The sequence below is a fragment of the Nerophis lumbriciformis genome, linkage group LG08 (assembly GCF_033978685.3).
Source record: "Nerophis lumbriciformis linkage group LG08, RoL_Nlum_v2.1, whole genome shotgun sequence".
Lineage (NCBI taxonomy): Eukaryota > Metazoa > Chordata > Actinopteri > Syngnathiformes > Syngnathidae > Nerophis > Nerophis lumbriciformis.
The window spans coordinates 18499258-18521898 of NC_084555.2; the positions used below are offsets into that span (position 1 = coordinate 18499258).

Here is a 22641-nt window from a genome sequence, read left to right on the forward strand (position 1 = left end):
AAAGCAAGCATACACATACATTCATACATTCATACATTCATTCAACCATGCAAAACCCAACAGTAGTCTACCCCACATGAGGCATTAAATATAGGTGGTTAATAGGTAAGTTTTCAGTTTCTCTTTGAAGTTGGAGAATGGATACAGCATCTTGAGGCTCTCATTAAGCCGGTTCCAAATCTTTGGTCCCCTGCATACAACACTTCGAGCGGTACAATCCAGTAAACGATGTTTCCCTGATATCAGATCTAAGTTACGAGTGTTGTGGGCATGCTGGGGATGGTAGATAGGAACCAAGCTACAGAGCCTAATATTCAGCCTGTAAATGACTTGATAGGTTAAACAAGCATTTTGATAAATATTGAACTCTGTCAATCTTAAGAGATGATAATTATGGAATAGATGTTGAGTGGGGGCATTAAACTTGGACCATGACAGGGCCCCTATGATTTTCTTTTGCATGGATTCTAATTTGTGAAGGTAGGTAGGGAAGGTGTTACACCAGATGACATTACAGTAGTTTAGATGTGGTTCAAAGAGAGTTTTATATAGGGTGAGTAGAGCATAAAGAGGAAGATAATGACGAAGGTGAAAGAACAGGCCAACATATTTGGATAATTTGTTTAACAGATGGCTAATGTGACATTTGAAATTGAGTTGACATTATAGTGTTTTCAAAGTGTGCAGTATTTTACTAAAATAGGGACTTTTTGTCGAGGCTATAACCAATTATTGCTTACATTGATTCTTATGGGGAACTCTGCTTAGCTATACAAACTTTTCGGTTGGCAAACCATGTTGAAAAAACAATTTAAGTTCGTAAATTGAGGCTCCACTGTATATGTTTTTGAAGGTTAAGTCTGGATATAGAGTACAACTAAGCTGGTTAACTTCTTGGCAATATACGTAACTAGGATAACAAATGCGTAAAAGATCAGGGATACAAGATCAGAGCCAATAAGCTTACCGTCACGCTGAACAAGATAAGGCATAGAGAATACATTGATGATTTATGTTGTCTTTGTTATGACCTGTTAGGGCAGGCCATTCTTTGTTTAGTTTTTGGGTGTTTTTCCCGTGTTTTAGGTTCACTTTCTTTTTTTGTGCTCTTATTTTGTTTATTTTTTTTCCCTGCACTAGCTTCACACTGCTTCTTAGCGCTGTTTTCATCACCTGGGGGTGATTAGTTTTATGTTTTTCACCTGCTGCTAATCATCACCTGGGTAGTATTTCAGCCAGTCACATGTCTTTGTTGGTGTTGGATCATCATTGTCTTGTTTGTCGGAGGAACGATCGCGGTTAGCAGCATTTTTGACTTCCTGTTTTGCATGTCTTTGTTGGTAGCTCTCTTTAGCTTTTGTGCACATCCCTGTTGGATTTTGTACTTTTGGGCATTAAACACTCTTAAACCTGCCTTCCGTCTTCTGCCTTTTGAGGTCACGACCTCCACTAAGAAGAGCATTCCTGACAGTCTGTCTTATGATTAAAAAAACAAACATATTTGGGATTGGAGTACATTTGGTGCCTGGATATTCTTTAATGCAAGAACACAAACAAATATTCACCACACTGTAGTGACGTGCGGTGAATGGAAAGAAAAAAAATGTAAAAAGAAAAAAAATTAATTAAATTGTTATATGTATCCAGTGATTATACTATAAAGTTATTTTCCATTTAACTTCACCAGTTTTAGATAATTTTTATTCAAAATCGCTGAATTTTCACATTTGCCGTTCAAATACTGAGAAGAGACGGTGCGGTGATCAGCAGCCAGTTAAGGCACGTCACTGCGTTGTGCCTCAACATGGATTGCGGACTCGGCTAACTGCTGGCCTGCTGTGCAGTGAGACCGTATTGCTATATGAATTATATTATACATTTCCATAGTTTAGTTAGCTGAGGTATATAATGTACAGTGTATTTTGTCAACAACTGTATGTGTGTAACGTATTTCTTGTGCTGAGCAATCATAAAACTGCTGCGAAGACGCACTGTGTGAGGCTCGCAGTAACCCCGCCTCCTGGTGCCGGTTAATGCACCTCCGCCGCAGAGTGCACCCCCCGACGGGAGCGCCACACCAACCAAAGCCCACACCCAAACCCTCCACATGCAAGACCGAATCTACCCAAAAAAAGTCACTTAACAAGAAGCCAAAAAGTGCAAAAACAACAATGCTCGCGCCGCAGGAGCTATGAACGACTGCAGGGACACAACATTAGGTACACCTGCAGACTGCAGTACGGATTTCATATTTAATTCATTCACAACTCCTCCAACACGAACACCACTGTTCCCGCACTTATAAGTAAAGGTAAGACCATAATAAAGTTTTTTTAATTAAATGTGCTTTTTTGTGTGCTACAGTTTGTATGTGTAAAGTTAAAGTTAAGTTAAAGTACCAATGATTGTCACACACACACTAGGTGTGGTGAAATTTGTCATCTGCATTTGACCCATCTCCTTGCTCACCCCCTGGGATGTGAGGGGAGCAGTGGGCAGCAGCGGCGCCGCGCCCGGGAATAATTTTTGGTGATTTAACCCCCAATTCCAACCCTTGATGCTGAGTGCCAAGCAGGGAAGAATGCTGGTATGAGCTTTTAAACATAACCCATTAACTGCTGCCAGTCAAATGGTGAATAAGATACTCTTTAGGGTTCATATGTTTGTAAATCTGACTGTGATGAAGTCAGTGCCTCACCAGCCATGAACCTCACCGCACGTCACTGCCACACTGAGTATGTTTGCTGACCTGGTGTCTTTTTGTCTCTCAGGATGGATGACGATGGCGTCAGCGAATGAACTGGAGGTGAGGGGTTTGATCAGGACCAAGAGGTCCCCTGCTGTTGGTGACGACTCGTACACAGCCAATAACAAAACACATAGGTGCTCTCCTCTGGTTATGACTGGGCTGGTTAAGTGGTACTCACAACTCCCTGCCACTTTGGAATCAGGGGCGGGGCTTAGGAGCAGAAATTGACCTTAAAAAAAAAAAGAGATTGTTTTATAACTTTTTTTGCTCCTTGCTTCAAAAAAAAGCATATTGGATATCAAAGATGAAGGGAACAAGATTTTTTTTAAACTGTCTCAAAGATCTTCCTCTATGAATATTTCATGCCTTCAGGAACACAAGTCTCTCACCATCAGCGCTCCCCTCTGAGTGGTCCGCCTCAGGCTTGAAACCTGCCTGCTGTGTGCTCTCCAGTCGCCGCGCAGACACCAGCGACCAGTCACTTTGGTTGCTGTGATTTGACAAAGTCCATAGGCAAGGTGTTTCGAAATCACAGGAGGAAACTGCAAAACAGAAGGCACATGAGATTCATCGTCATGGTCAAATACAGGGTGACCAAAAATAACCATAACCCATAAAAAGCTCCAGCAAATTTTAAACACCCCCCAAAATGTTGGTATTTTTCTAAAATATGTTCCATATGGTTACATGGTGCTCGAGGCAAACTTGAATATCCATCCATCCATTTTAAAACCGCTTGTCCCTTTTGGGGTCGCGGGGAGGGGGGTGCTGGAGTCTATCCCAGCTGCATTCGAACAGAAGGCGGGGTACACCCTGGACAAGTCGCCACCTCATCACAGGGCCAACACAGATAGACAGACAGCATTCACACTCACATTCACACACTAGGGCCAATTTAGTGTTGCAAACTACAATATGTCACACAAAATTGTCAAATATTCAAACACATTCTTCTTTGGGATTTTAGAATTAGGATTTTGCACAGTCCTATATTCTTTGAGCTTCAGAACCGAGTCAAAAATCTGCTTTTTGATGGAGCATGACGACCCTGAAAATTTGCTTGCATACAGTATAGAAGTGCCCTGATTCGATGTGGATATTAGTTCAATATTAGCAAAAAAAAACAAGAATTGGATGATATAAGCAGTCCTGCAGCGCATTGACTTGTGCTCAGCTGGACAGTTCACATTTAAATGTCCTCCAATAAGCACACACGTTTGCTCTTTTCTTGCATTTTAGTCAAGTCATTTACAAAAGGTAAACGTGGCTATAGGCTACTAGGAGCTAGCAGCTACATAACGCTCACAAGCTAGATCTATGTAATGAGTGTCCTTAATTAAACAACATTGCACATTTTTCAGTATTACCAAGTAAATTCTAGTTGCAATATTGCATATTACTTGGATACAAAATCTTCAAGGCAGAAGCATAAAAAGAAAGCATTCAGTAACAAATGTGTGTCGACATCAGTCAATTTACTGCGTAATGACCTTTTAATTTAATAAATTATTGTGACCCGCCCCTCGCGACCCTGAAGGGAATAAGCGGTAGAAAATGGATGGATCAGTGCATCCGGAAAGTATTCAAAGCGCTTCACTTTTTCCGTAATTTCTTATGTTACAGCCTCATTCCAAAATGGAATAAATTCATGTATGTCCTCAAAATTCTGCAGACAATACCCTATAATAACAATATAAAGACTTAAAAAAAAAAACACATGTACGTAAGTATTCTGACTCTTTGCTCAATACTTTTGTTGATGCACCTTTGGCAGCAATTACAGCCTCAAGTGGGGCGGTATGGCGTAGTGGGTAGAGCGACCGTGCCAGAAACCTGAGGGTTGCAGGTTCGCTCCCCGCCTCTTGACATCCGAATCGCTGCCGTTGTGTCCTTGGGCAGGACACTTCACCCTTGCCCCCGGTGCCGCTCACACTGGTTAATGAATGATAGGTGGTGGTCGGAGGGGCCGTAGGCGCAAACTGGCAGCCTCGCTTCCATCAGTCTACCCTCGGGCAGCTGTGGCTACAAATGTAGCTTACCACCACCAGGTGTGAATGAATGATGGGTTCCCACTTCTCTGTGAGCTCTTTGAGTATCTAATAATAGAAAAGCGTTATATAAAATCGAATCCATTATTATTAAGTCTTTTTGAATACGATGCCACAAGCTTGGCACACCTATCTTTGGCTCATCATCAGGCCAATACCATCCCTACAGTAAAGCATGGTGGTGGCAGCATCATGCTGTGGGGATGGTTTTCACCGGCAGGAACTGGTAGACAAGTAAGGATAGAGGGAAAGATGAATGCAGCAACGAAAACCAACGCTTCTCATCCAACCTGATGGAGCTTGAGAGGAGCTGCAAAGAGGAATGGGCAAAACTGCCCAAAGATAGGTGTGCCAAGCTTGTTGTATTGTATTCAAAAATACTTAAGGCTGTAATTGCTAAAGGTGCATCAAGTATTAAGCAAAGGCTGTGAGAGAGATCAGCCACCCCGCAAAATTTATTTTTCTTGTGATGAAGACATGTTGGGAAAGACAATTGTTTCAATATTTCAAGCGCAATGTCGACTTGTATACCCTGAAAAATATAAGAAAAATGTACGGATTTATTCAAAGATTTGTGGGTTCTGTTTTTTGAGGGGTCTTATATGTTAGGAGTTTCATTCTGAGGATGCACCTTCAAGCAAAAACTAAGCTTATTACAACCACATCCTTTAACGATTGGTACACGCCTCCATGCACGTGTGTAACACAAAAGTTGCAATTTCAGGAAAAAAACAAACTGTCAACATCTTTGCATGGGCAGAAAAGAGACCCTATTGTTGAAGTGAAACATGAAGTCATGCATTAAGGCCATAGTCATTTCATTGATAAAATAACTTTATGACTAATAATTTTCCCTGAAACATATTCTTTAATTGCTTTGGAGAAAATCAGAAATGTAGCGGACAGTCAGAGGCTCGGTTCATTAGGAGTGATCGTGTGTCAGACTCACACGCAGAAAAAAAACATGTCATGTGACGGCTGGAGAGGAAACTGCCACTTCAGCTAATTTGGCAAACAGATTCCCTGTGAGGCTCATCCCAACACAGGGTCCATTATTAAACTGTCATTTTTTAATTTGTTTTCTTGCATCACAATTGAACTACAGTTAGTACTTTGTTCACAAAAAAAACCCTAAAACGAGTCAGGTTTTCTGTAACCCCTTTTTTTGCCTTCAGCAAGACACTTGTGTGCAACTTTTGTCCTCTTGCTTAATTAGCAGGAACATAAAACATTAAATAAATCAAACTTAGACTGGGTAGTTTTTTCTATGAATGAAATATTTTGCAGTGCTGCTTCATTTTTAAATAGATTGGCCCTCACAAAAAAACAACCTGATATTGGATAAAGAATTATGCATTTTTAAAATACTTTATTCCAGGACACACTATAAGTGCATGTCATAGACCAGTGGTTTTCAACCTTTTTTGAGGCAAGGCACATTTTTTTCATTTAAAAATACGGAGGCACACCACCAGCAGAAAACATTAAAAAAGTATACTCCACCAGGTCGTCGTGCCTTATTTTGAGTTTGTTGGTGTTTTCCTGTGCTTTAGGTATTGTATTGCGCTGTTATTTGGGTGGCCTTTCCTGTTTTGTTGGTGTTTTCCTGTAGCAGTTTCATGTCTTCCTTTGAGCGGTATTCCCTGCACCTGCTTTCTGTTAGCAAGCAAGACTATTTATGTTGTTGCTATTCTTCTTTGTGTGGACATTGTTGATTGATATGTCATGTATGGATGTACTTTGTCGACGCCGTAAGTTTTTGCTGTCGTCCAGCATTTGGTTTCTGTTTACTTTGCAGCCAGTTCAGTTTTACTTCCCTTTTATATAGCCATTGCCTTTTCCTTTCCCATTTGTTCATTTTTGGTTTAAGCATTACCATACAGTCATATCTTTTTACCTGCACCCTGCCTCCTGCTGTCGTCTGCACATTGGGATCACAACAAACCATCCTTTGTCTTACCCGACACATTCGGACTTTTACAAAGCAATTAACTACCTGCTGCTACCTACTGACATGCAGTACTATGTGGTTACCCTGCCAAGTTTTACACAGCACAGACACTAAGCAACGGCACATTATTTGCAGATTATAATTATTGATTTGCAAAAAAAAAAAAATTTGGACCAATTAGGTGAAGTTGCTGTCACGACTGGGACTGTGGTGTGGTTTGTTCTCCCGAGGTGCAAAAGATTTGGACCATACGTGGCGTGAAGGGGAGTACATGATTTATTTAAACACTATAACTACAAAAAAAAAAGGATCAAACAAAAGGTGCGCACAGGGGCAGAAGTACAAAACTTGACTATAAACACAAAACTTGCACAAAGGCAGAAACTATGAACAATTAAACAAAACTTGCAAACTATGGCATGAATAAAGAAAACTTACTTGGACGAGCAACCGGCATGAAAAAAGAGCAGCAAGGGTCTTAAGGGTGTGTGGAGAGTGTGCAGAAGCATAAATGCGGGATGTCGTCAGAACGACAAACTGAAAACAATGAACTTAAATACTATAGACATGATTAGTGAAAGCAGGTGCGTGACTCAAAACGTGAAACAGGTGCGTGACGAGACAGGTGAAAACTAATGGTTGCTATGGTGACAAAACAAAACAAAAGTGCACAAAAAATCCAAAAACAAAACCGAACATGACTAAAACAAAACATGATCACACAGACATGACAGTTGCATAATTTCCCACGGCACACCAGACAATATCTCACGGCACACCAGTGTGCCGCGGCACAGTGGTTGAAAAACACTGTCATAGACAACCGTAATGTATCCCATTGGACATCCTTGTCAATTATGCAGTATTCCGTAATCGCTGTAATTAAAGTTGAGCCTGTTATTTACGCAAACAGCAACAAGGGAAAAAATGTTTGTTTCGAAAAACGGATGTTAAGGTGTTTAATAAACACACTAAGTGCGAAAGTCTTTCCTTCTTTGGCTCATGCAAAACGAACCCCAATTCAGATTTTTTTTAAAAATCTGAATCAATACAGTGGTACCTCAAATTAAGAGTGCCCCAATTTAAGATTGTTTTGAGATAAGCGCATTCAGCAAATGTCACCGTGAACATTAGGTCCACCCGAAACACCTGGTCTTACTCGCTAGCTTATATCTAGAGATCCATGGGATAGAAGAAAGTGAGTGTGAAGGACAGTGCTGAGAAGAAGTGGATGATATTCATTGAATAAAAAAAAAAAATTGAAACATGAACATAATTTGCAAGCAATTTGAGTGTATCATAGCTATACACCATACTGAATCAGAATGAGTAAAGCCCGCCAAGAATGTTAAAATACTACAGCATCTAATGGTGGACATGTATCTGGAAAAGCAGCTTATTATATTACTTCATAAAACTACTGTAGTTGTTGGTAGTACTTTTTACATTTGTTGTCATACAATATTTGTTCTCCAAAAGTTTAGTTTTCAAACCATTACATGTTGAAGCAGCACTAAGCATATTTTCAGCCTTCATAAAATATTTTCATAACTTTTGGGATGATCCTTCCACTTGCAACTAGTTAAATGACACCTTTGTCATGGCCTGAGGGAGTCTGCACATTGAGGAGCATGGCAGGAACCCTGCCACACAAAAAACTACAAATGTGCTGATTTGCTTTACTGCATACGTCCCATTCGTTATAAAGATGGAAGTTGATGTGGACGCCTATGTGCCACCAGAAAATTAAAAGAAATACAAGAACGCCTATATGCAATTACTGCTATCGTGACCAAAGCTCCAAAACAACCAACCAAATAAAGTTTTGTCTGAGGAGACAAAAAAAGAAAAATGTATCCTACCCGGATAAAAGGACAGTCAGGATCATCATTGCCCCGGCTTTCACTCGCTGGCGTGAGCTCAAAGATGAGGGATTTTGGCCGATGCTGCCTTGGCTCTGTTTCTGCTAAACTAGTAAGTACTTTTCGATGCGCAAATCAAAATGATAATGCTAATGTTGGCTATCGGAAATAAATATCCACCAGCTTGATAGTTTGCAGTTCCACACTACTTCCTTTGAAAAAAACCTCTCCCACCTGTCTTTCTTTACTTAGAACCGGCATCCGCCTTGATACATTCTTGGTAGTGGCGTCATGTTGGTAACGCAATCCAAGATCATTTCTTAATAGTGTCTATTTAACATCAGCTTAGCCATTAGAGATGTAATATTTGTGCCAATAACACAGCAGACGTGTCAGTATGACACTATATGCGCTAGTGCTCATATAGTTGTCTTCCTTCTGGCAAAACACTACCGCTTTGGTCCACTGTCGCCGCCAAAATCAACCAAAACTGATTGATTGAAACTTTTATTAGTAAATTGCACAGTACAGTACATATTCCGTACAATTGACCACTAAATGGTAACACCCGAAAAAGTTTTTCAACTTGTTTAAGTCGGGGTCCACGTTAATCAATTCATAAATCTTTTTAAATTGGGCCTTGTGCACGCACTAATTAAATGTGCTTGCACATTCATTTCAATAGGAGATGTGGATTTGACATACAAGTGTTTTGAGTTAAAAACTCCGCCACACAACCGATTAAGCTGGTAAGTAGCAGTATTACTGGATTAATATATTTCAAAGTAGGCTTACATTCCCTCACTGCACTTGTGTTTTGTGAGCAAAGATTGCCAACTCCTGAACTACTGTATAGTCGTGCGTGACTATGTGCCGTTCTAATATTGACTGTCGTCTTCTAAGTCGAGGTAATGAGCAAACAGCTGACCTGAGATGTTGTCTTCCAGAAGACTGTCCAGAAGAGCGTGGCAACGGCTGACTGAAAAAAGACAAACACACAGTCAGCAAAAATGCATACATACATTGGGTTTCACGTCATGAAACATGTTTAGTGAAGTATGATCAAATTAATTGTCCAGGTGTTAAATATACACCCTACTATACAAGGTATATACATAGTTATATCCACGTTGTATGATACAGAACAAGTAATTGAGAAAAACTGGTGATTAAAAGTTCCCTTTGTGGTGCTGAAAGGGTGGATGAGCTGCATGAGGCAACACAGACAATTTACCACTTCAGTATCATATCATGAAAGCTTGTATCTGTCCTTATTCCTTGGCTTGTGTTATTATAAATGTAGTGGAGTGCTAATCATTATTCCTCACTCATGCACACGCTAGAGCTGGGCGATATGGTCCAAAAAAATGATCAACTTTTTTTCATATTATCTGATCGACCCCGAAGGGAATAAGCGGTAGAAAATGGATGGATGGATGATCTCGATTAATTTCACAAAGTTTTTTTTTTTTTTTAAATTAAAGTCGGATTGTCCTGTGCAGGATCATAGCGAGTAACATTGCATCCCTACTGTTTACTACTGCAGTATCTTGTAACAGACATTTCCGCCATGTTTGATTTAGGTAATATATGCAAACAGCTGACAACTGTCATTTTGTTCGTATATATAATTGTGTTTACTAGAGGTGCAACAGTACAAGTAACCCACGCTTTGGTCCGTACCTGGTTTTATCCATGGTTTTGCTTTTTAGGTACATTTTGTGTGAGTAAACACAACTTTCTTTCCTCTCAAAGTTCTTTTATTTTGCTTCTCATCACAAACTTAATTCTGCAGTAAACCAAGTATCAGTGGTTTACTTAATACTATACTAATAGTTTACTGAAGACTTTTTCAAGTTAACATTTACTAAACAACGCTTTCAAATGGTAAATGTGTATTCTTTAATTACTTGTATACATCAGTGCTTCCCACCAGTGATTTGGCAAACAACAAGTGGCCCAGATTGTGGAGGTTTGGTTTTATTAGTAGATTGCACAGTACAGTACATATTCCGTACAATTGACCACTAAATGGTAACACCCGAATACGTTTTTCAACTTGTTTAAGTCTGGGTCCACGTTAATCAATTCATGGTAAACTCAAATATGGTTTAACATGGTTTAACTCAAATACTTTAGCTTATATTTAACAAAAGTACATTAAAGTGCAGTTTGAATTTGAGGTACTGTAAAATAATGTGTACCAACACATAAACCCAGTTTAATGATTATTTCAGGAATAAAATGTTTTTCATTCACAAACTCAAAAATTATTTGAACAAAAGGTGTCTGCAGAGTTTTTTTTAGTACATGTTATATCAGAGGAGTTGAATCTTTGCAGACACATAGACAAAAGTCTGATTAAAAAATATTTAGATTTAAAAATGCCTTTTTCCGATTAAATTAGTGGGTGTGTTTTATAATCACAGTCGGGATAAATAGGCTCCTGTGAGTGTCTGCAAGTCTGCAATCAAGGCAGGATTACTATAGAAAGTAAAGTCGCTGCTCCTTGTAAATGTTTTTCAACTTCTATGTTAGTGTTAGTTATATTTCTTTATTTTGTTCTTCTGGGCTGCACTTTCAGCTGTGTTAGGAGGACATACTTGCCAACCTTGAGACCTCCAAATTTGGGAGATGGGGGCGGGGGGTTTGGTGGTAGCGGGGGTGTATATTGTAGCCCGGAAGAGTTAGTGCTGCAAAGGATTCTGGGTATTTGTTCTGTTGTGTTTATGTTGTGTTACGGTGCAGATGTTCTCCCGAAATGTGTTTGTCATTCTTGTTTAGTGTGGGTTCACAGTGTGGTGCATATTTGTAACAGTGTTAAAGTTAAAGTTGTGTGACCTGTATGGCTATTGATCAAGTATGTCTTGCAGTCACTTACGTGTGTCTGTAGAAGCCGCATACAACATGTGACTGGGCCGGCATGCTGATTGTATCGAGAAAAAGCGCACGCTAAAGGCAGTGCCATCACGGCACAATCTCAATATTGTTGTCCGTGTGAAAATTGGGAGAAATTCGGGAGAATGGTTGTCCCGGGAGATTTTCGGGAGGGGCACTGAAACTCGTGAGTCTCCCGGAAAAATCGGGAGGGTTGGCAATTATGGAGGAGAAAGAGGCACAACGCTGATTGAACATTAATTACGTTGTGAGGAGCACGTGGTGGAATGGGAGGTCGCGCACATACACGGACACAAACACGTTCACACAAACACACTCAATTGTACAAAAAACACACACATTCGCATACACGCACACAGGATCACGGTCAATAAAGGCAGATTGTTCCGTGCAGGATTATACCGAGCATCTTTGCTTCCCCACTGTTTACTACTGCGGTAACTTCTAACAGTCAGTTCCGCCATGTTTGATCGAGGAACTATGCTAAAAGCTAACACAGTGATCGAACTCAAATGAATCGCGATCAAAGATCACGATGATATAATCGCTAAGCCCCAGCACACACACACAGATTCAATGTGTGCTTTAGAAATATTGTATTGTAGTCCTTATATACTGTACCAGGGTTTCCCCTTAATGTAATTGAACGTGGCGTGCCACCAGAGCATTTTTAGTACCGCCACACCTTGAAAATAAGGGATTTTTTTTTTTTGCTTGAAAATAATTAAAGTGATATAATATATTGTAGCCCCCTGAAGAAATCACACAAAGTATGACGCTATTTTTAAGTTTTATTACCAATCTTATGATAACAACGGCACAATTCCAACAGCTTTTACCTCTCATGAAAACACTTTAGTCTCCTTGAGTCTTCGCTTCCCCGACGGACACACAACAACACTTCCTCATTTTCCACCAATCACCTTTTCAGGCACGGACGGCGTGTTTGTAAACAAGGGAAAAGCTGACATCAAATCCAAACCACACAAACATAAAACATTAACATTAGCGAGTCGTAACAATATGAATTGATATATATGGCATATTATTTGCACACTATTGACAAGTGATGTACCGAAATTCTCTCCAACTGGCTGGCTTCTGCCTCTCTTGTCATGGACATCGAGGGACAGAGGTAGAGTCTCCAAACACAAGTACATGCTATCATAACACCAGATAATGCCAGATTTGTTGCTAGTTGTTTTAAATTTAAAAAAAAAGTCTGTAAACACTTGAAAAAATTTCAAAAAAGTACATTCTACAAAAAGCAGCAACAATTGAAAATATGGCAAACATGATTAAAACAAATAAACGTTAATACTAATTAATAAAAACTAGAGATGTCCGATAATGTATTTTTTGCCGATATCCGGTATTCCGATATTGTCCAACTCTTAATTACCGATTCCGATATCAACCAATACGATATATACAGTTGTGGAATTAACACATTATTATGCCTAATTTTGTTGTGATGCCCCGCTGGATGCATTAAACAATGTAACAAGGTTTTCCAAAATAAATAAACTCAAGTTATGGAAAAAATGCCAACATGGCACTGTCATATTTATTATTGAAGTCACAAAGTGCATTATTTTTTTTTAAATGCCTCAAAACAGCAGCTTGGAATTTGGGACATGCTCTCCCTGAGAGAGCATGAGGAGGTGAGGTGGTTGAGGTGGGCAAGGTTGGGGGGGGGGGGGGGGGGTAGTTGTGGGGGTAGGGGGTAGCAGGGGGTGTATATTGTAGCGTCCCGAAAGAGTTAGTGCTGCAAGGGGTTCTGGGTATTTGTTCTGTTGTGTTTATGTTGTGTTACTGAGCGGCTGTTCTCCCGAAATGTGTTTGTCATTCTTGTTTGGTGTGGGTTCACAGAGTGGCGCATATTTGTAACAGTGTTAAAGTTGTTTATACGGCCACCCTCAGTGTGACCTGTATGGCTGTTGACCAAGTATGCTTTGCATTCACTTGTGTGTGTGAAAAGCCGTAGATATTGTGTGACTGGGCCGGCTCGCAAAGGCAGTGCCTTTAAGGTTTATTGGCGCTCTGTACTTCGCCCTACGGCCGTGTACCACTCCGTGCAGTGGCGTTTTAAAAAGTCATAAATTGTACTTTTTGAAACTGATACCGATAGTTTCCGATATCACATTTTAAAGCATTTATCGGCCGATAACATCAGCAGTCCGATATTATTGGACATCTCTAATAAAAACAGATTTATTTTAAATGTATGTATAAATTTTTTGAGCCTTTTTAAAGAAAATCATATCGTTATACCAAAATATGCAAATAACTTTGACGTCCATATGACCACGGCCATAACCACGCCCCCACCGCCACAGGTATCTTGGCAGTTTAGGGTAAACCCTGTGTACTGTATAACCATCCATCCATCCATCCATTTTCTTCCGCTTATCCGAGGTCGGGTCGCGGGGGCAGCAGCCTAAGCAGAGAAGCCCAGACTTCCCTCTCCCCATCCACTTGGTCCAGCTCCTCCCGGGGGATCCCGAGGCGTTCCCAGGCCAGCCGGGAGACATAGTCTTCTCAACATGTCCTGGGTCTTCCCTTTGGCCTCCTGCCGGTCGGACGTGCCCCAAACACCTCCCTAGGGAGGCGTTCGGTTGGCATCCTGAGCAGATGCCCGAATCACCTCATCTGGCTCCTCTCAATGTGGAGGAGCAGCGGCTTTACTTTGAGCTCCCCCAGGATGGCAGAGCTTCTCACCCTATCTCTAAGGGAGAGCCCCGCCACCCGGCAAAGGAAACTCATTTCGGCCGCTTGATCTTGTCCTTTGGGTCATAACCCAAAGCTCATGACCATAGATGAGGATGGGAACGTAGATCGCCTGGTAAATTGAGAGCTCCTTCTTCACCACAACGGATCGATACAGCGTCCGCATTACTGAAGACGCCCCACCGATCCGCCTGTTGATCTCACGATCCACTCTTCCCTCACTCGTGAGCAAGACTCCTAGGTACTTGAACTCCTCCACTTGGGGCAAAATCTCCTTTACAACTTGGAGATGGCACTCAACCCCATCCCAGTCGCTTCACACTCAGCTGCGAACCAGTCCAGTACAACCAAGTTTATGCAAACAACCTTCAGAGAGTGCAGAACATTGTTGATTTTCAAACTGCGGTACATTTACCAGTGGTACGCGGGCTCCATCAAGTGGTACGCCAAAGAATCACTAGATTAAAGTACAGTGGTGTGTTTTTCTATATTCAAACACACCGTGTTACTGTGTCCAAAAATATTTAAATTGTTCAAACTTTTGCCTTGTTTTTTATTAGTACTTAGGCCTACTATGCTACTGTATGTTAATGTTGGTCATTATGGTGGGACTAAAAAAGCCAAGTTTTTTTCTGAGGTGGTACTTGGTGAAAAAAGTTTGAGAACCACTGCCCTAATGAATCATATTCGAATATAAATATACTTCTGCGGGGAGGTGAAAACTCATCTACCATGAATTGATTAACGTGGACCCCGACTTAAACAAGTTGAAAAACTTATTCGGGTGATACCATTTAGTGGTCAATTGTACGGAATTGGTACTGTACTGTGCAATCTACTAATAAAAGTTGCAATCAATCAACCAATCAATCAATCAACGGTGTACCCCGCCTTCCACCCGAAAGCAGCTGGGATTGGCTCCAGCCACCCCCGCGACCCCAGGAGGGACAAGCGGTAGGAAATGCATGGATGGACGGTCTTAATCAGCCTTTTTGAAGATACAATGTATTATGCATATTAAGTTGTATTTGGGTCAATACAGTAATTAAATGCAAATTCTGCAATTTCTCAGCAATTTTCACAAAATTTCTAATTCAGACAAAAGACCAAAAACAAATGTCCACTGCAGAGGACGCTGCTTCTCAGGAGTATATAGTGTACTGGTATATACAAGTACAATTTATACACAGTATACAAAAATTTGGCAGCATAGTGGAAAAACAACTCACATTAGTAAATGCGATGTTATAGTTTGCACACATCACCTGTTGTTGTGCCTGTATAAATCGCTCTAACCCAAATACAGTATAAGATGATCTGTCTTTTTCAGACATTTTTGAGTGAAAAATGTATTCGGGTCAATACAGTAATTAACTGAAAATTCTGGAATTTCAGGACTTTTTACAAAATGTGTCATTATGACAAAAAGACAAAAAACATGTGTCCACTGCAGAAGACACTGCTTCTAAGGAGGATATAGTGTTTATAAAAATTATAAACAGTATTCTGCATATACAAAACCCAAAACCAGTGAAGTTGGCACATTTTGTAAATCGTAAATAAAAACAGACTACAATTATTTACAAATCCTTTTCAACAACATTTCTCAACGAGCTATTGCAAGGGATTTAGGTATTTCAAGATCTACGATCCGTAATATTATCAAAAGGTACAGAGAATCTGGAGAAATCACTAGACGTAAGCGATGATATTACGGACCTTCGATCCCTCAGGAGGTATTGCATCAAAAACCGACATCAGTGTGTAAAGGATATCACCACATGGGCTCAGGAACACTTCAGAAAACCACTGTCAGAAACTACAGTTGGTCGCTACATCTGTAAGTGTAAGTTAAAACTCTACTATGCAAAGCGAAAGCCATTTATCAACAACACCCAGAAATGCCGCCCGCTTTGCTGGGTCCGAACTCATCTAAGATGGACTGATGCAAAGTGGAAAAGTGTTCTGTGGTCTGACATTTCAAATTGTTTTTGGAAACTGTGGACGTCGTGTCCTCCGGAACAAAGAGGAAAATAACCGTCCGGATAGTTATGGGCGCAAAGTTTAAAAGCCAGCATCTGTGATGGTATGGGGGTGTATTAGTGCCCAAGGCATGGGTAACTTACACATCTGTGAAGGCACCATTAATGCTGAAAGGTACATACAGGTTTTCGAGCAGCATATGTTGCCATCCAAGCAACGTTACCATGGACGCCCCTGCTTATTTCAGCAAGACAATGCCAAGCCACGTGTTACAACAGCGTGGCTTCATAGTAAAAGAGTGTGGGTACTAGACTGGCCTGCCTGTAGTCCAGACCTGTCTCCCATTGAAAATGTGTGGCGCACTATTAAGCCTAAAGGAGACCCCGGACTGTTGAACAATTTAAGCTGTACATCAAGCAATAATGGGAAATAATTCCATCTGAAAAGCTTCAACAATTGCTTTCCTCAGTTCTCAAATGTTTACTGAGTGTTGTTAAAAGGAAAGGCCATGTAACACAGTGGTAAATATGCCCCTGTGCCAACTTTTTTGCAATGATTATTTGCAAAAACAAATTACGTTTCTTGTGTCTTGTCTTTGCAGTTTATTCAATTGAATATAAGTTGAAAAGGATTTGCAAATCATTGCATTCTGTTTTTATTTACGATTTACACAACATGCCAACTTCACTGGTTTTGGGTTTTGTACAAACATTTGACAATATCCATCCATTTTCTACTGCTTGTCCCTCTCAGGGTTGCGGGATTGCTGGAGACTATCGCAGCTGCACTCGGGCGTCCCCACCTCATCACAGGGCCCATTTGGCAATATAGTAGCGCAAAACAAATCACAACCTGATATGATTTGATTTCATAGAGATGTAAAAAGAGATTTCATTGAAGTTCAAACAATCAGATAACGTGAACATGTTAAATGGCATTTTCCATGTTAATGTTAATTACACATTCTGACCAATGTGATTTTATGCGCTTTCCGCTGTTAATTCAAGGGATTTTTACAGTCTGACAATTATTTATGGCATCAGTGTGTGGGCTGTCCCTATGTTTATGGAACATCTTTTTGGAGCAAGAAATCATAACAAGTTACACATCCCAAAGTAAAAATGTTGCACGGATAAACAACAGCATGTGGACCATTTCCTTGGAAGAGGTAGCAACTGATTTACACACCAAGTTCCCCAAAATATCGTTCCTGCCAATTGAGCAGCCAACATGGGGCCACATGTGACACGCGGATATTTAACGAGCTAACGAGCGTAACCGGCAGACGGCAAGGAAGACGACGATTATCGCTGCAGTTCACTGCAACTTAACCCTTCTGAGGAGCCTCTGAACAGCCTTGTTTCTGTGCCGGGACGGGCCTAAGGCTAGGTCAGAAAAGGTCCAGCATGACTAATCCGATTATCATAAAGATAGTTTCATAATAGCAGCCATAGAGCTAACAAATGGGCTGAGCTAATAAAACAGAACACTAAATGGGTTATTCACTAAACATATTAAAAACATTAATGGGCTATTATTAACATTTGGAACTCCCTCTTAATATCCAATAAACGTTCTTTCACTGCTATATGCACACGTCTCCTGTTTGCCTTGGCTAGTGGACTTTGCATAAATGGCATATAAACAGATTTGCCAGCAGATGTCAAAACACCAATAAAACTTTGCTAGCTACACATTTCCTTCATTTTATCATTTCATCACAAACATGGTGTTTTACGGTAAAAAAAAGAAAAGGTGGTTAGCCCCTAATCGCCCAAGGGAACGACATGGTTGCACACTTATTTGATTCAGTTTAAGGCCACAGCTTTCATGTAAAAAAATATGCTTCCATTTCCCGACCGCCAGTAATTTGCAACTTTCTAGTTTTCCTTTTCCCCACAGATGAACTTGTTTTATTGCACGGACATCCAAGCTTTATTTAGAGCAGGGGTGTCAAAATTGTTTTCGTTAAGGACCACATCGCAGTTATGGTTGCCCTCAGAGGGCTGCTTTTAACAATGAGTAATATATGAATATACATGTATATATATTAATACATTAACAATATATTAAAGCCCACACTTAAAGTTTCCACGTGCAAGATTGAATCTATTTGAAAAAGTTATTTAATAAGAAGCCAAAAGTGCAAAAACAATAATGTTCGTGTTGGAGGAGTTGTGAATGAATGAAATAGGAAATCCGTGCTGCAGTCTATGCTGGGCCACATCATTAGGTACACCTGCAGACTGCAGCACGGATTTCATATTTCATTCATTCACAACTCCTCCAACACGAACATTATTGTTTTTGCACTTTTGGCTTCTTAATGAATAACTTTTTTAAATAGATTCAATCTTGCACGTGGAAACTTTAAGTGTGGGCTTTAGTTGATATAACACTCCCGTCAGGGGGTGCATTTTACGCCGGGGGTGCATTATCCGGCACAACACCTGGACGCTACAGTATACACTGCCCCCCCCCCCCCCCCCACCCCCCACCCCCCCACCCCCCCCACCCCCCCCCCCACACACACACACACACACACACACGCACACACCTTGTAGCGTTCCGGAAGAGTTAGTGCAGCAAAGGGTTCTGGGTATTTGTTCTGTTGTGTTTATGCTGTGTTACTGTGCGGATGTTCTCCCAAAATGTGTTTGTCATTCTTGTTTGGTGTGGATTCACAGTGTGGCGTATATTTCTAACAATGTTAAAGGTTTTTATACTGGCACTCTCAGTGTAACCTGTATCGCTGAAGATCAAGTATGCATTGCATTCACTTCTGTGTGCATGCTAAAGCCGCACATATTATGTGACTGAGCCAGCACTTGTTGGACTGGACGAAAAGGGGACGTTACAATTCTCGGGAGGGGCACTGAAATTTGGGAGTCTCCCGGGAGGGTTGGCAAGTATGAGAATTAGTGTGTACCGCGGCACCGCCGCTGTATATGAACGGCAGAGTAGCTCTAGTGTTAATATGTTATCACCTCATGGGCCAAGTGAAATTACACGGCGGGCCAAATTTGGCCCGCGGGCCAGAGTTTGACACCCATGCGCTAGAGAATGAAGAGTGCTTGAAACTCTGCATGTCAACATCTCGGTTCGGTGCCACACCCACAAAATGCCCAAGCAACATTTTCGAGATCAACACCATATGAAAAAAAATAGTCAACAACAGAAGGAGATAACGTCCGCAGTAACCTACCACATTTGATTTCCTATTATGCAGCTAATTTTTATTTGACAGTTATTGAAATATCTTGTGTGACATCATGCACAAACGTGCACTTTATTTGTTTTAAACTATTGTAGTGGCGTTCTGTGCACAAAGTGCAGTTTAATTTAGTGTTGTTTTGATAAGTCATCTTAGTGACATCATGGGGCGTGGTTGAGGTGGGCGGGGTTGGGGGGTGTATATTGCAGCGTCCCAGAAGAGTTAGTGCTGCAAGGGGTTGTGGGTATTTGTTTTGTTGTGTTTATGTTGTGTTACGGTGCGGATGTTCTCCCGAAATGTGTTTGTCATTCTTGTTTGGTGTGGGTTCACAGTGTGGCGCATATTTGTAACAGTGTTAAAGTTATTTATACGGCCACCCCCAGTGTGAACTGAATGGCTGTTGATCAAGTATGCATTGCATTCACTTATGTGTGTGTAAAAGCCGCATATATTATGTGACTGGGCCAGCACGCTGTTTGTAAGGAGGAAAAGTGGACGTGACGACAGGTTGTAGAGGACGCTAAAGGCACGCCCCCAATATTGTTGTCCGGGTGGAAATCGGGAGAAATTCGGGAGAATTGTTCGGGAGGGGCACTGAAATTCGGGAGCCTCCCGGGAAAATCGGGAGGGTTGGCAAGTATTCCCTACGTCCGTGTTTTACCGGAAATGTACCGCTCCGTACAGCGGCGTTTTAAAAAGTCATTAATTTTACTTTTTGAAACCGATACCGATAATTTCCGATATTACATTTTAAAGCATTTATCGGCCGATAATATCGGCCTGCCGATATTATCGGCCGATCGGCTGACATCTCTAAAGGATATTAAAGGTTTTCTGTTGGAACAAAAACAAGTACGATGAGGTAATAATTCTAGTAGGCTTGGCAAAGCTAGAAATACAAAAATACAAATACTTGCTAATGCTAAATCACCCTGTTGTCTTTGTAAACACAGTACACTTCAGTCGCTTACAATATATGGCTAACTTAAGGATTTTGACGGTTTTCTATTGGAAAAATCAGAAATTATGAGGTTGTAGCGCGTAAGGCATACTTGCCAACCCTCCCGGATTTTCCGGGAGACTCCCGAAACTCCGGGGACAAATTTTCTCCCGAAAATCTCCCGAAATTCAGGCGGACTCAGGTCCTCCACAATATAAAAAACCGTACCTGCCTAATCACGTTATAACTATAGAATGATGGAGGGCGAGTTCTTGGTTTCTTATGTGGGTTTATTGTTAGGCAGTTTCATTAAATAAATAAATGGGTTGTACTTGTATAGCGCTTTTCTACCTTCAAGGTACTCAAAGCGCTTTGACACTACTTCCACATTTACCCATTCACACACACATTCACACACTGATGGAGGGAGCTGCCATGCAAGGCGCTAACCAGCACCCATCAGGAGCAAGGGTGAAGTGTCTTGCTCAGGACACAACGGACATGGCGAGGTTGGTACTGGGTGGGGATTGAACCAGGGACCCTCGGGTCGCGCACGGCCACTCTTCCACTGCGCCACGCCGTCCTTACGTCCTCCCAGTGCGGTAACAACACACAACAACAGCAGTCACTTTTTTGTATACCGTAAAGCAGTTCGTCTGCCGTAAACAGCAATGTTGTGACACTCTTAAACAGGACAATACTGCCATCTAGTGCATTTGATGAAAGCACTTTTGTGCGTGCCACACATCAATGCATCATCAGAGAGGGTGTTCAGCATGGTTCGAAAAATAGTGACAGAGAATAGAACAAGGATGGACAATTCAACCCTTAACTCAACAATGAGTAGATGAGTGTTATGTGTGTGTATATGTGTAAATACATGAACACTGAAATTCAAGTATTTCTTATATATATATATATATATATATATGAAATACTTGACTTGGTGAATTCTAGCTGTAAATATACTCCTCCCCTTTTAGCCACGCCCCCAACCACGCCCCCGTCCCACCCCGACCACGCCCACCCCCACCCCCTCCCCCCACCTCCCGAAATCGGAGGTCTCAAGGTTGGCAAGTATGGCGTAAGGACGGGAGTCCAAGCAGGAGTCTCAAAAGACGGAGCTAGTTGTTTTAATGACATGAACACTTAGTCGTTTTATCAGTAACAGAACAGCATATCACAGTAGCCTCTTAGTGCCACAAACACAACACAGGATATGGGTCCCCCAGCAAAAACCGTCCCACCGGAACTCTCGAACCCTAACTAAAGTTCTGTGGGTGAATGATGTAAACCGACTAAAATGTACTATTTCTATGACAGTATTAACAAACACACAAAAACACATTTTTTTAGTTGCTTTAAAAGTAATTTTGTAGGTTATTACTTTAGTTACACTACTTGTTGTTTAAGCTAAACTGAGCTAAGCTAACAAGCACCTGACTCAGGCTTAAAACTGTTCAGTTCCTATTGTTATAAGTTTGATAAAAGTTGTGCCTAAAGATAATAACTAATATAAAAGAGAACAAATGAAATGCAAATGATACGCCCTTTATTCCACTACAAAGCTTTCCCAGTGAGAGACAGCTATTAAGCACAAACAACGCTGTGTGACTATCATTCACTCAAGTAAGAATGTGACTAAAATATCTCCCTCTCCTACATATATCAAGCTGGAGCTAAGATAAGCTTCCCTGAGGGGGATTTGGTTTTGTATGGCCGCAAAAGGTCATAGAATCAATATATTGTGAAGAAGACCTTAGCCGGGAGGCCACTTAATGAGCAACTTAACATGCATTGGGGAGTTGTATGTGTCTTTAGCGCATTGTTGGACACCCAACAATCATCTGATAACATCTATTCACTTGCTGGCTCCAAATCAAACGCTTATTTTGGTACAACCCAGTGATAAATCAAAAGATTGGCAGGCCCAAAATTGCCTGTGTTTTTCGAAACGTAAAACTGCCAACGTTTATTTATATTTGTAAATATCGCTAGCTTTTATTCCAATGGAAAGTTCCACCAAAACAACAAAGCGGCCGCCAATTTTCTTGCAAACCGTGCCTTCTTTCTTTTCTTGTCAAACACACAAATTGACTGAGCTTTTAAAGTGTCAAGTGTATTATATTGTGTTTAATTAGATACACTCTGTGCGTATACATTTATGGGAACACTAGTTTTTCCACACTCCTCCAAAACTTGAAAGATGCTTTTTTTTACTTCAAGTCAGTAGTCTATACTAAATATGTATCAGTAGGAATTAGTG

At 40.9% G+C, this 22641-nt stretch overlaps 1 protein-coding gene across 1 annotated transcript in view; it reads right to left on the reverse strand.

The window, feature by feature from the left end:
• ltk (leukocyte receptor tyrosine kinase) overlaps nt 1-22641 on the reverse strand; it is a 132096-nt gene that overhangs the window by 72722 nt on the left and 36733 nt on the right. The window contains exons 2-4 of the mRNA XM_061968382.2: nt 9539-9589; nt 3139-3291; nt 2750-2978 (exon numbers count right to left, since the gene is read on the reverse strand). Of these exons, the coding sequence (XP_061824366.1) occupies nt 2750-2978; nt 3139-3291; nt 9539-9589 (433 nt within the window). The remainder of the gene's footprint in view (nt 1-2749; nt 2979-3138; nt 3292-9538; nt 9590-22641) is intronic.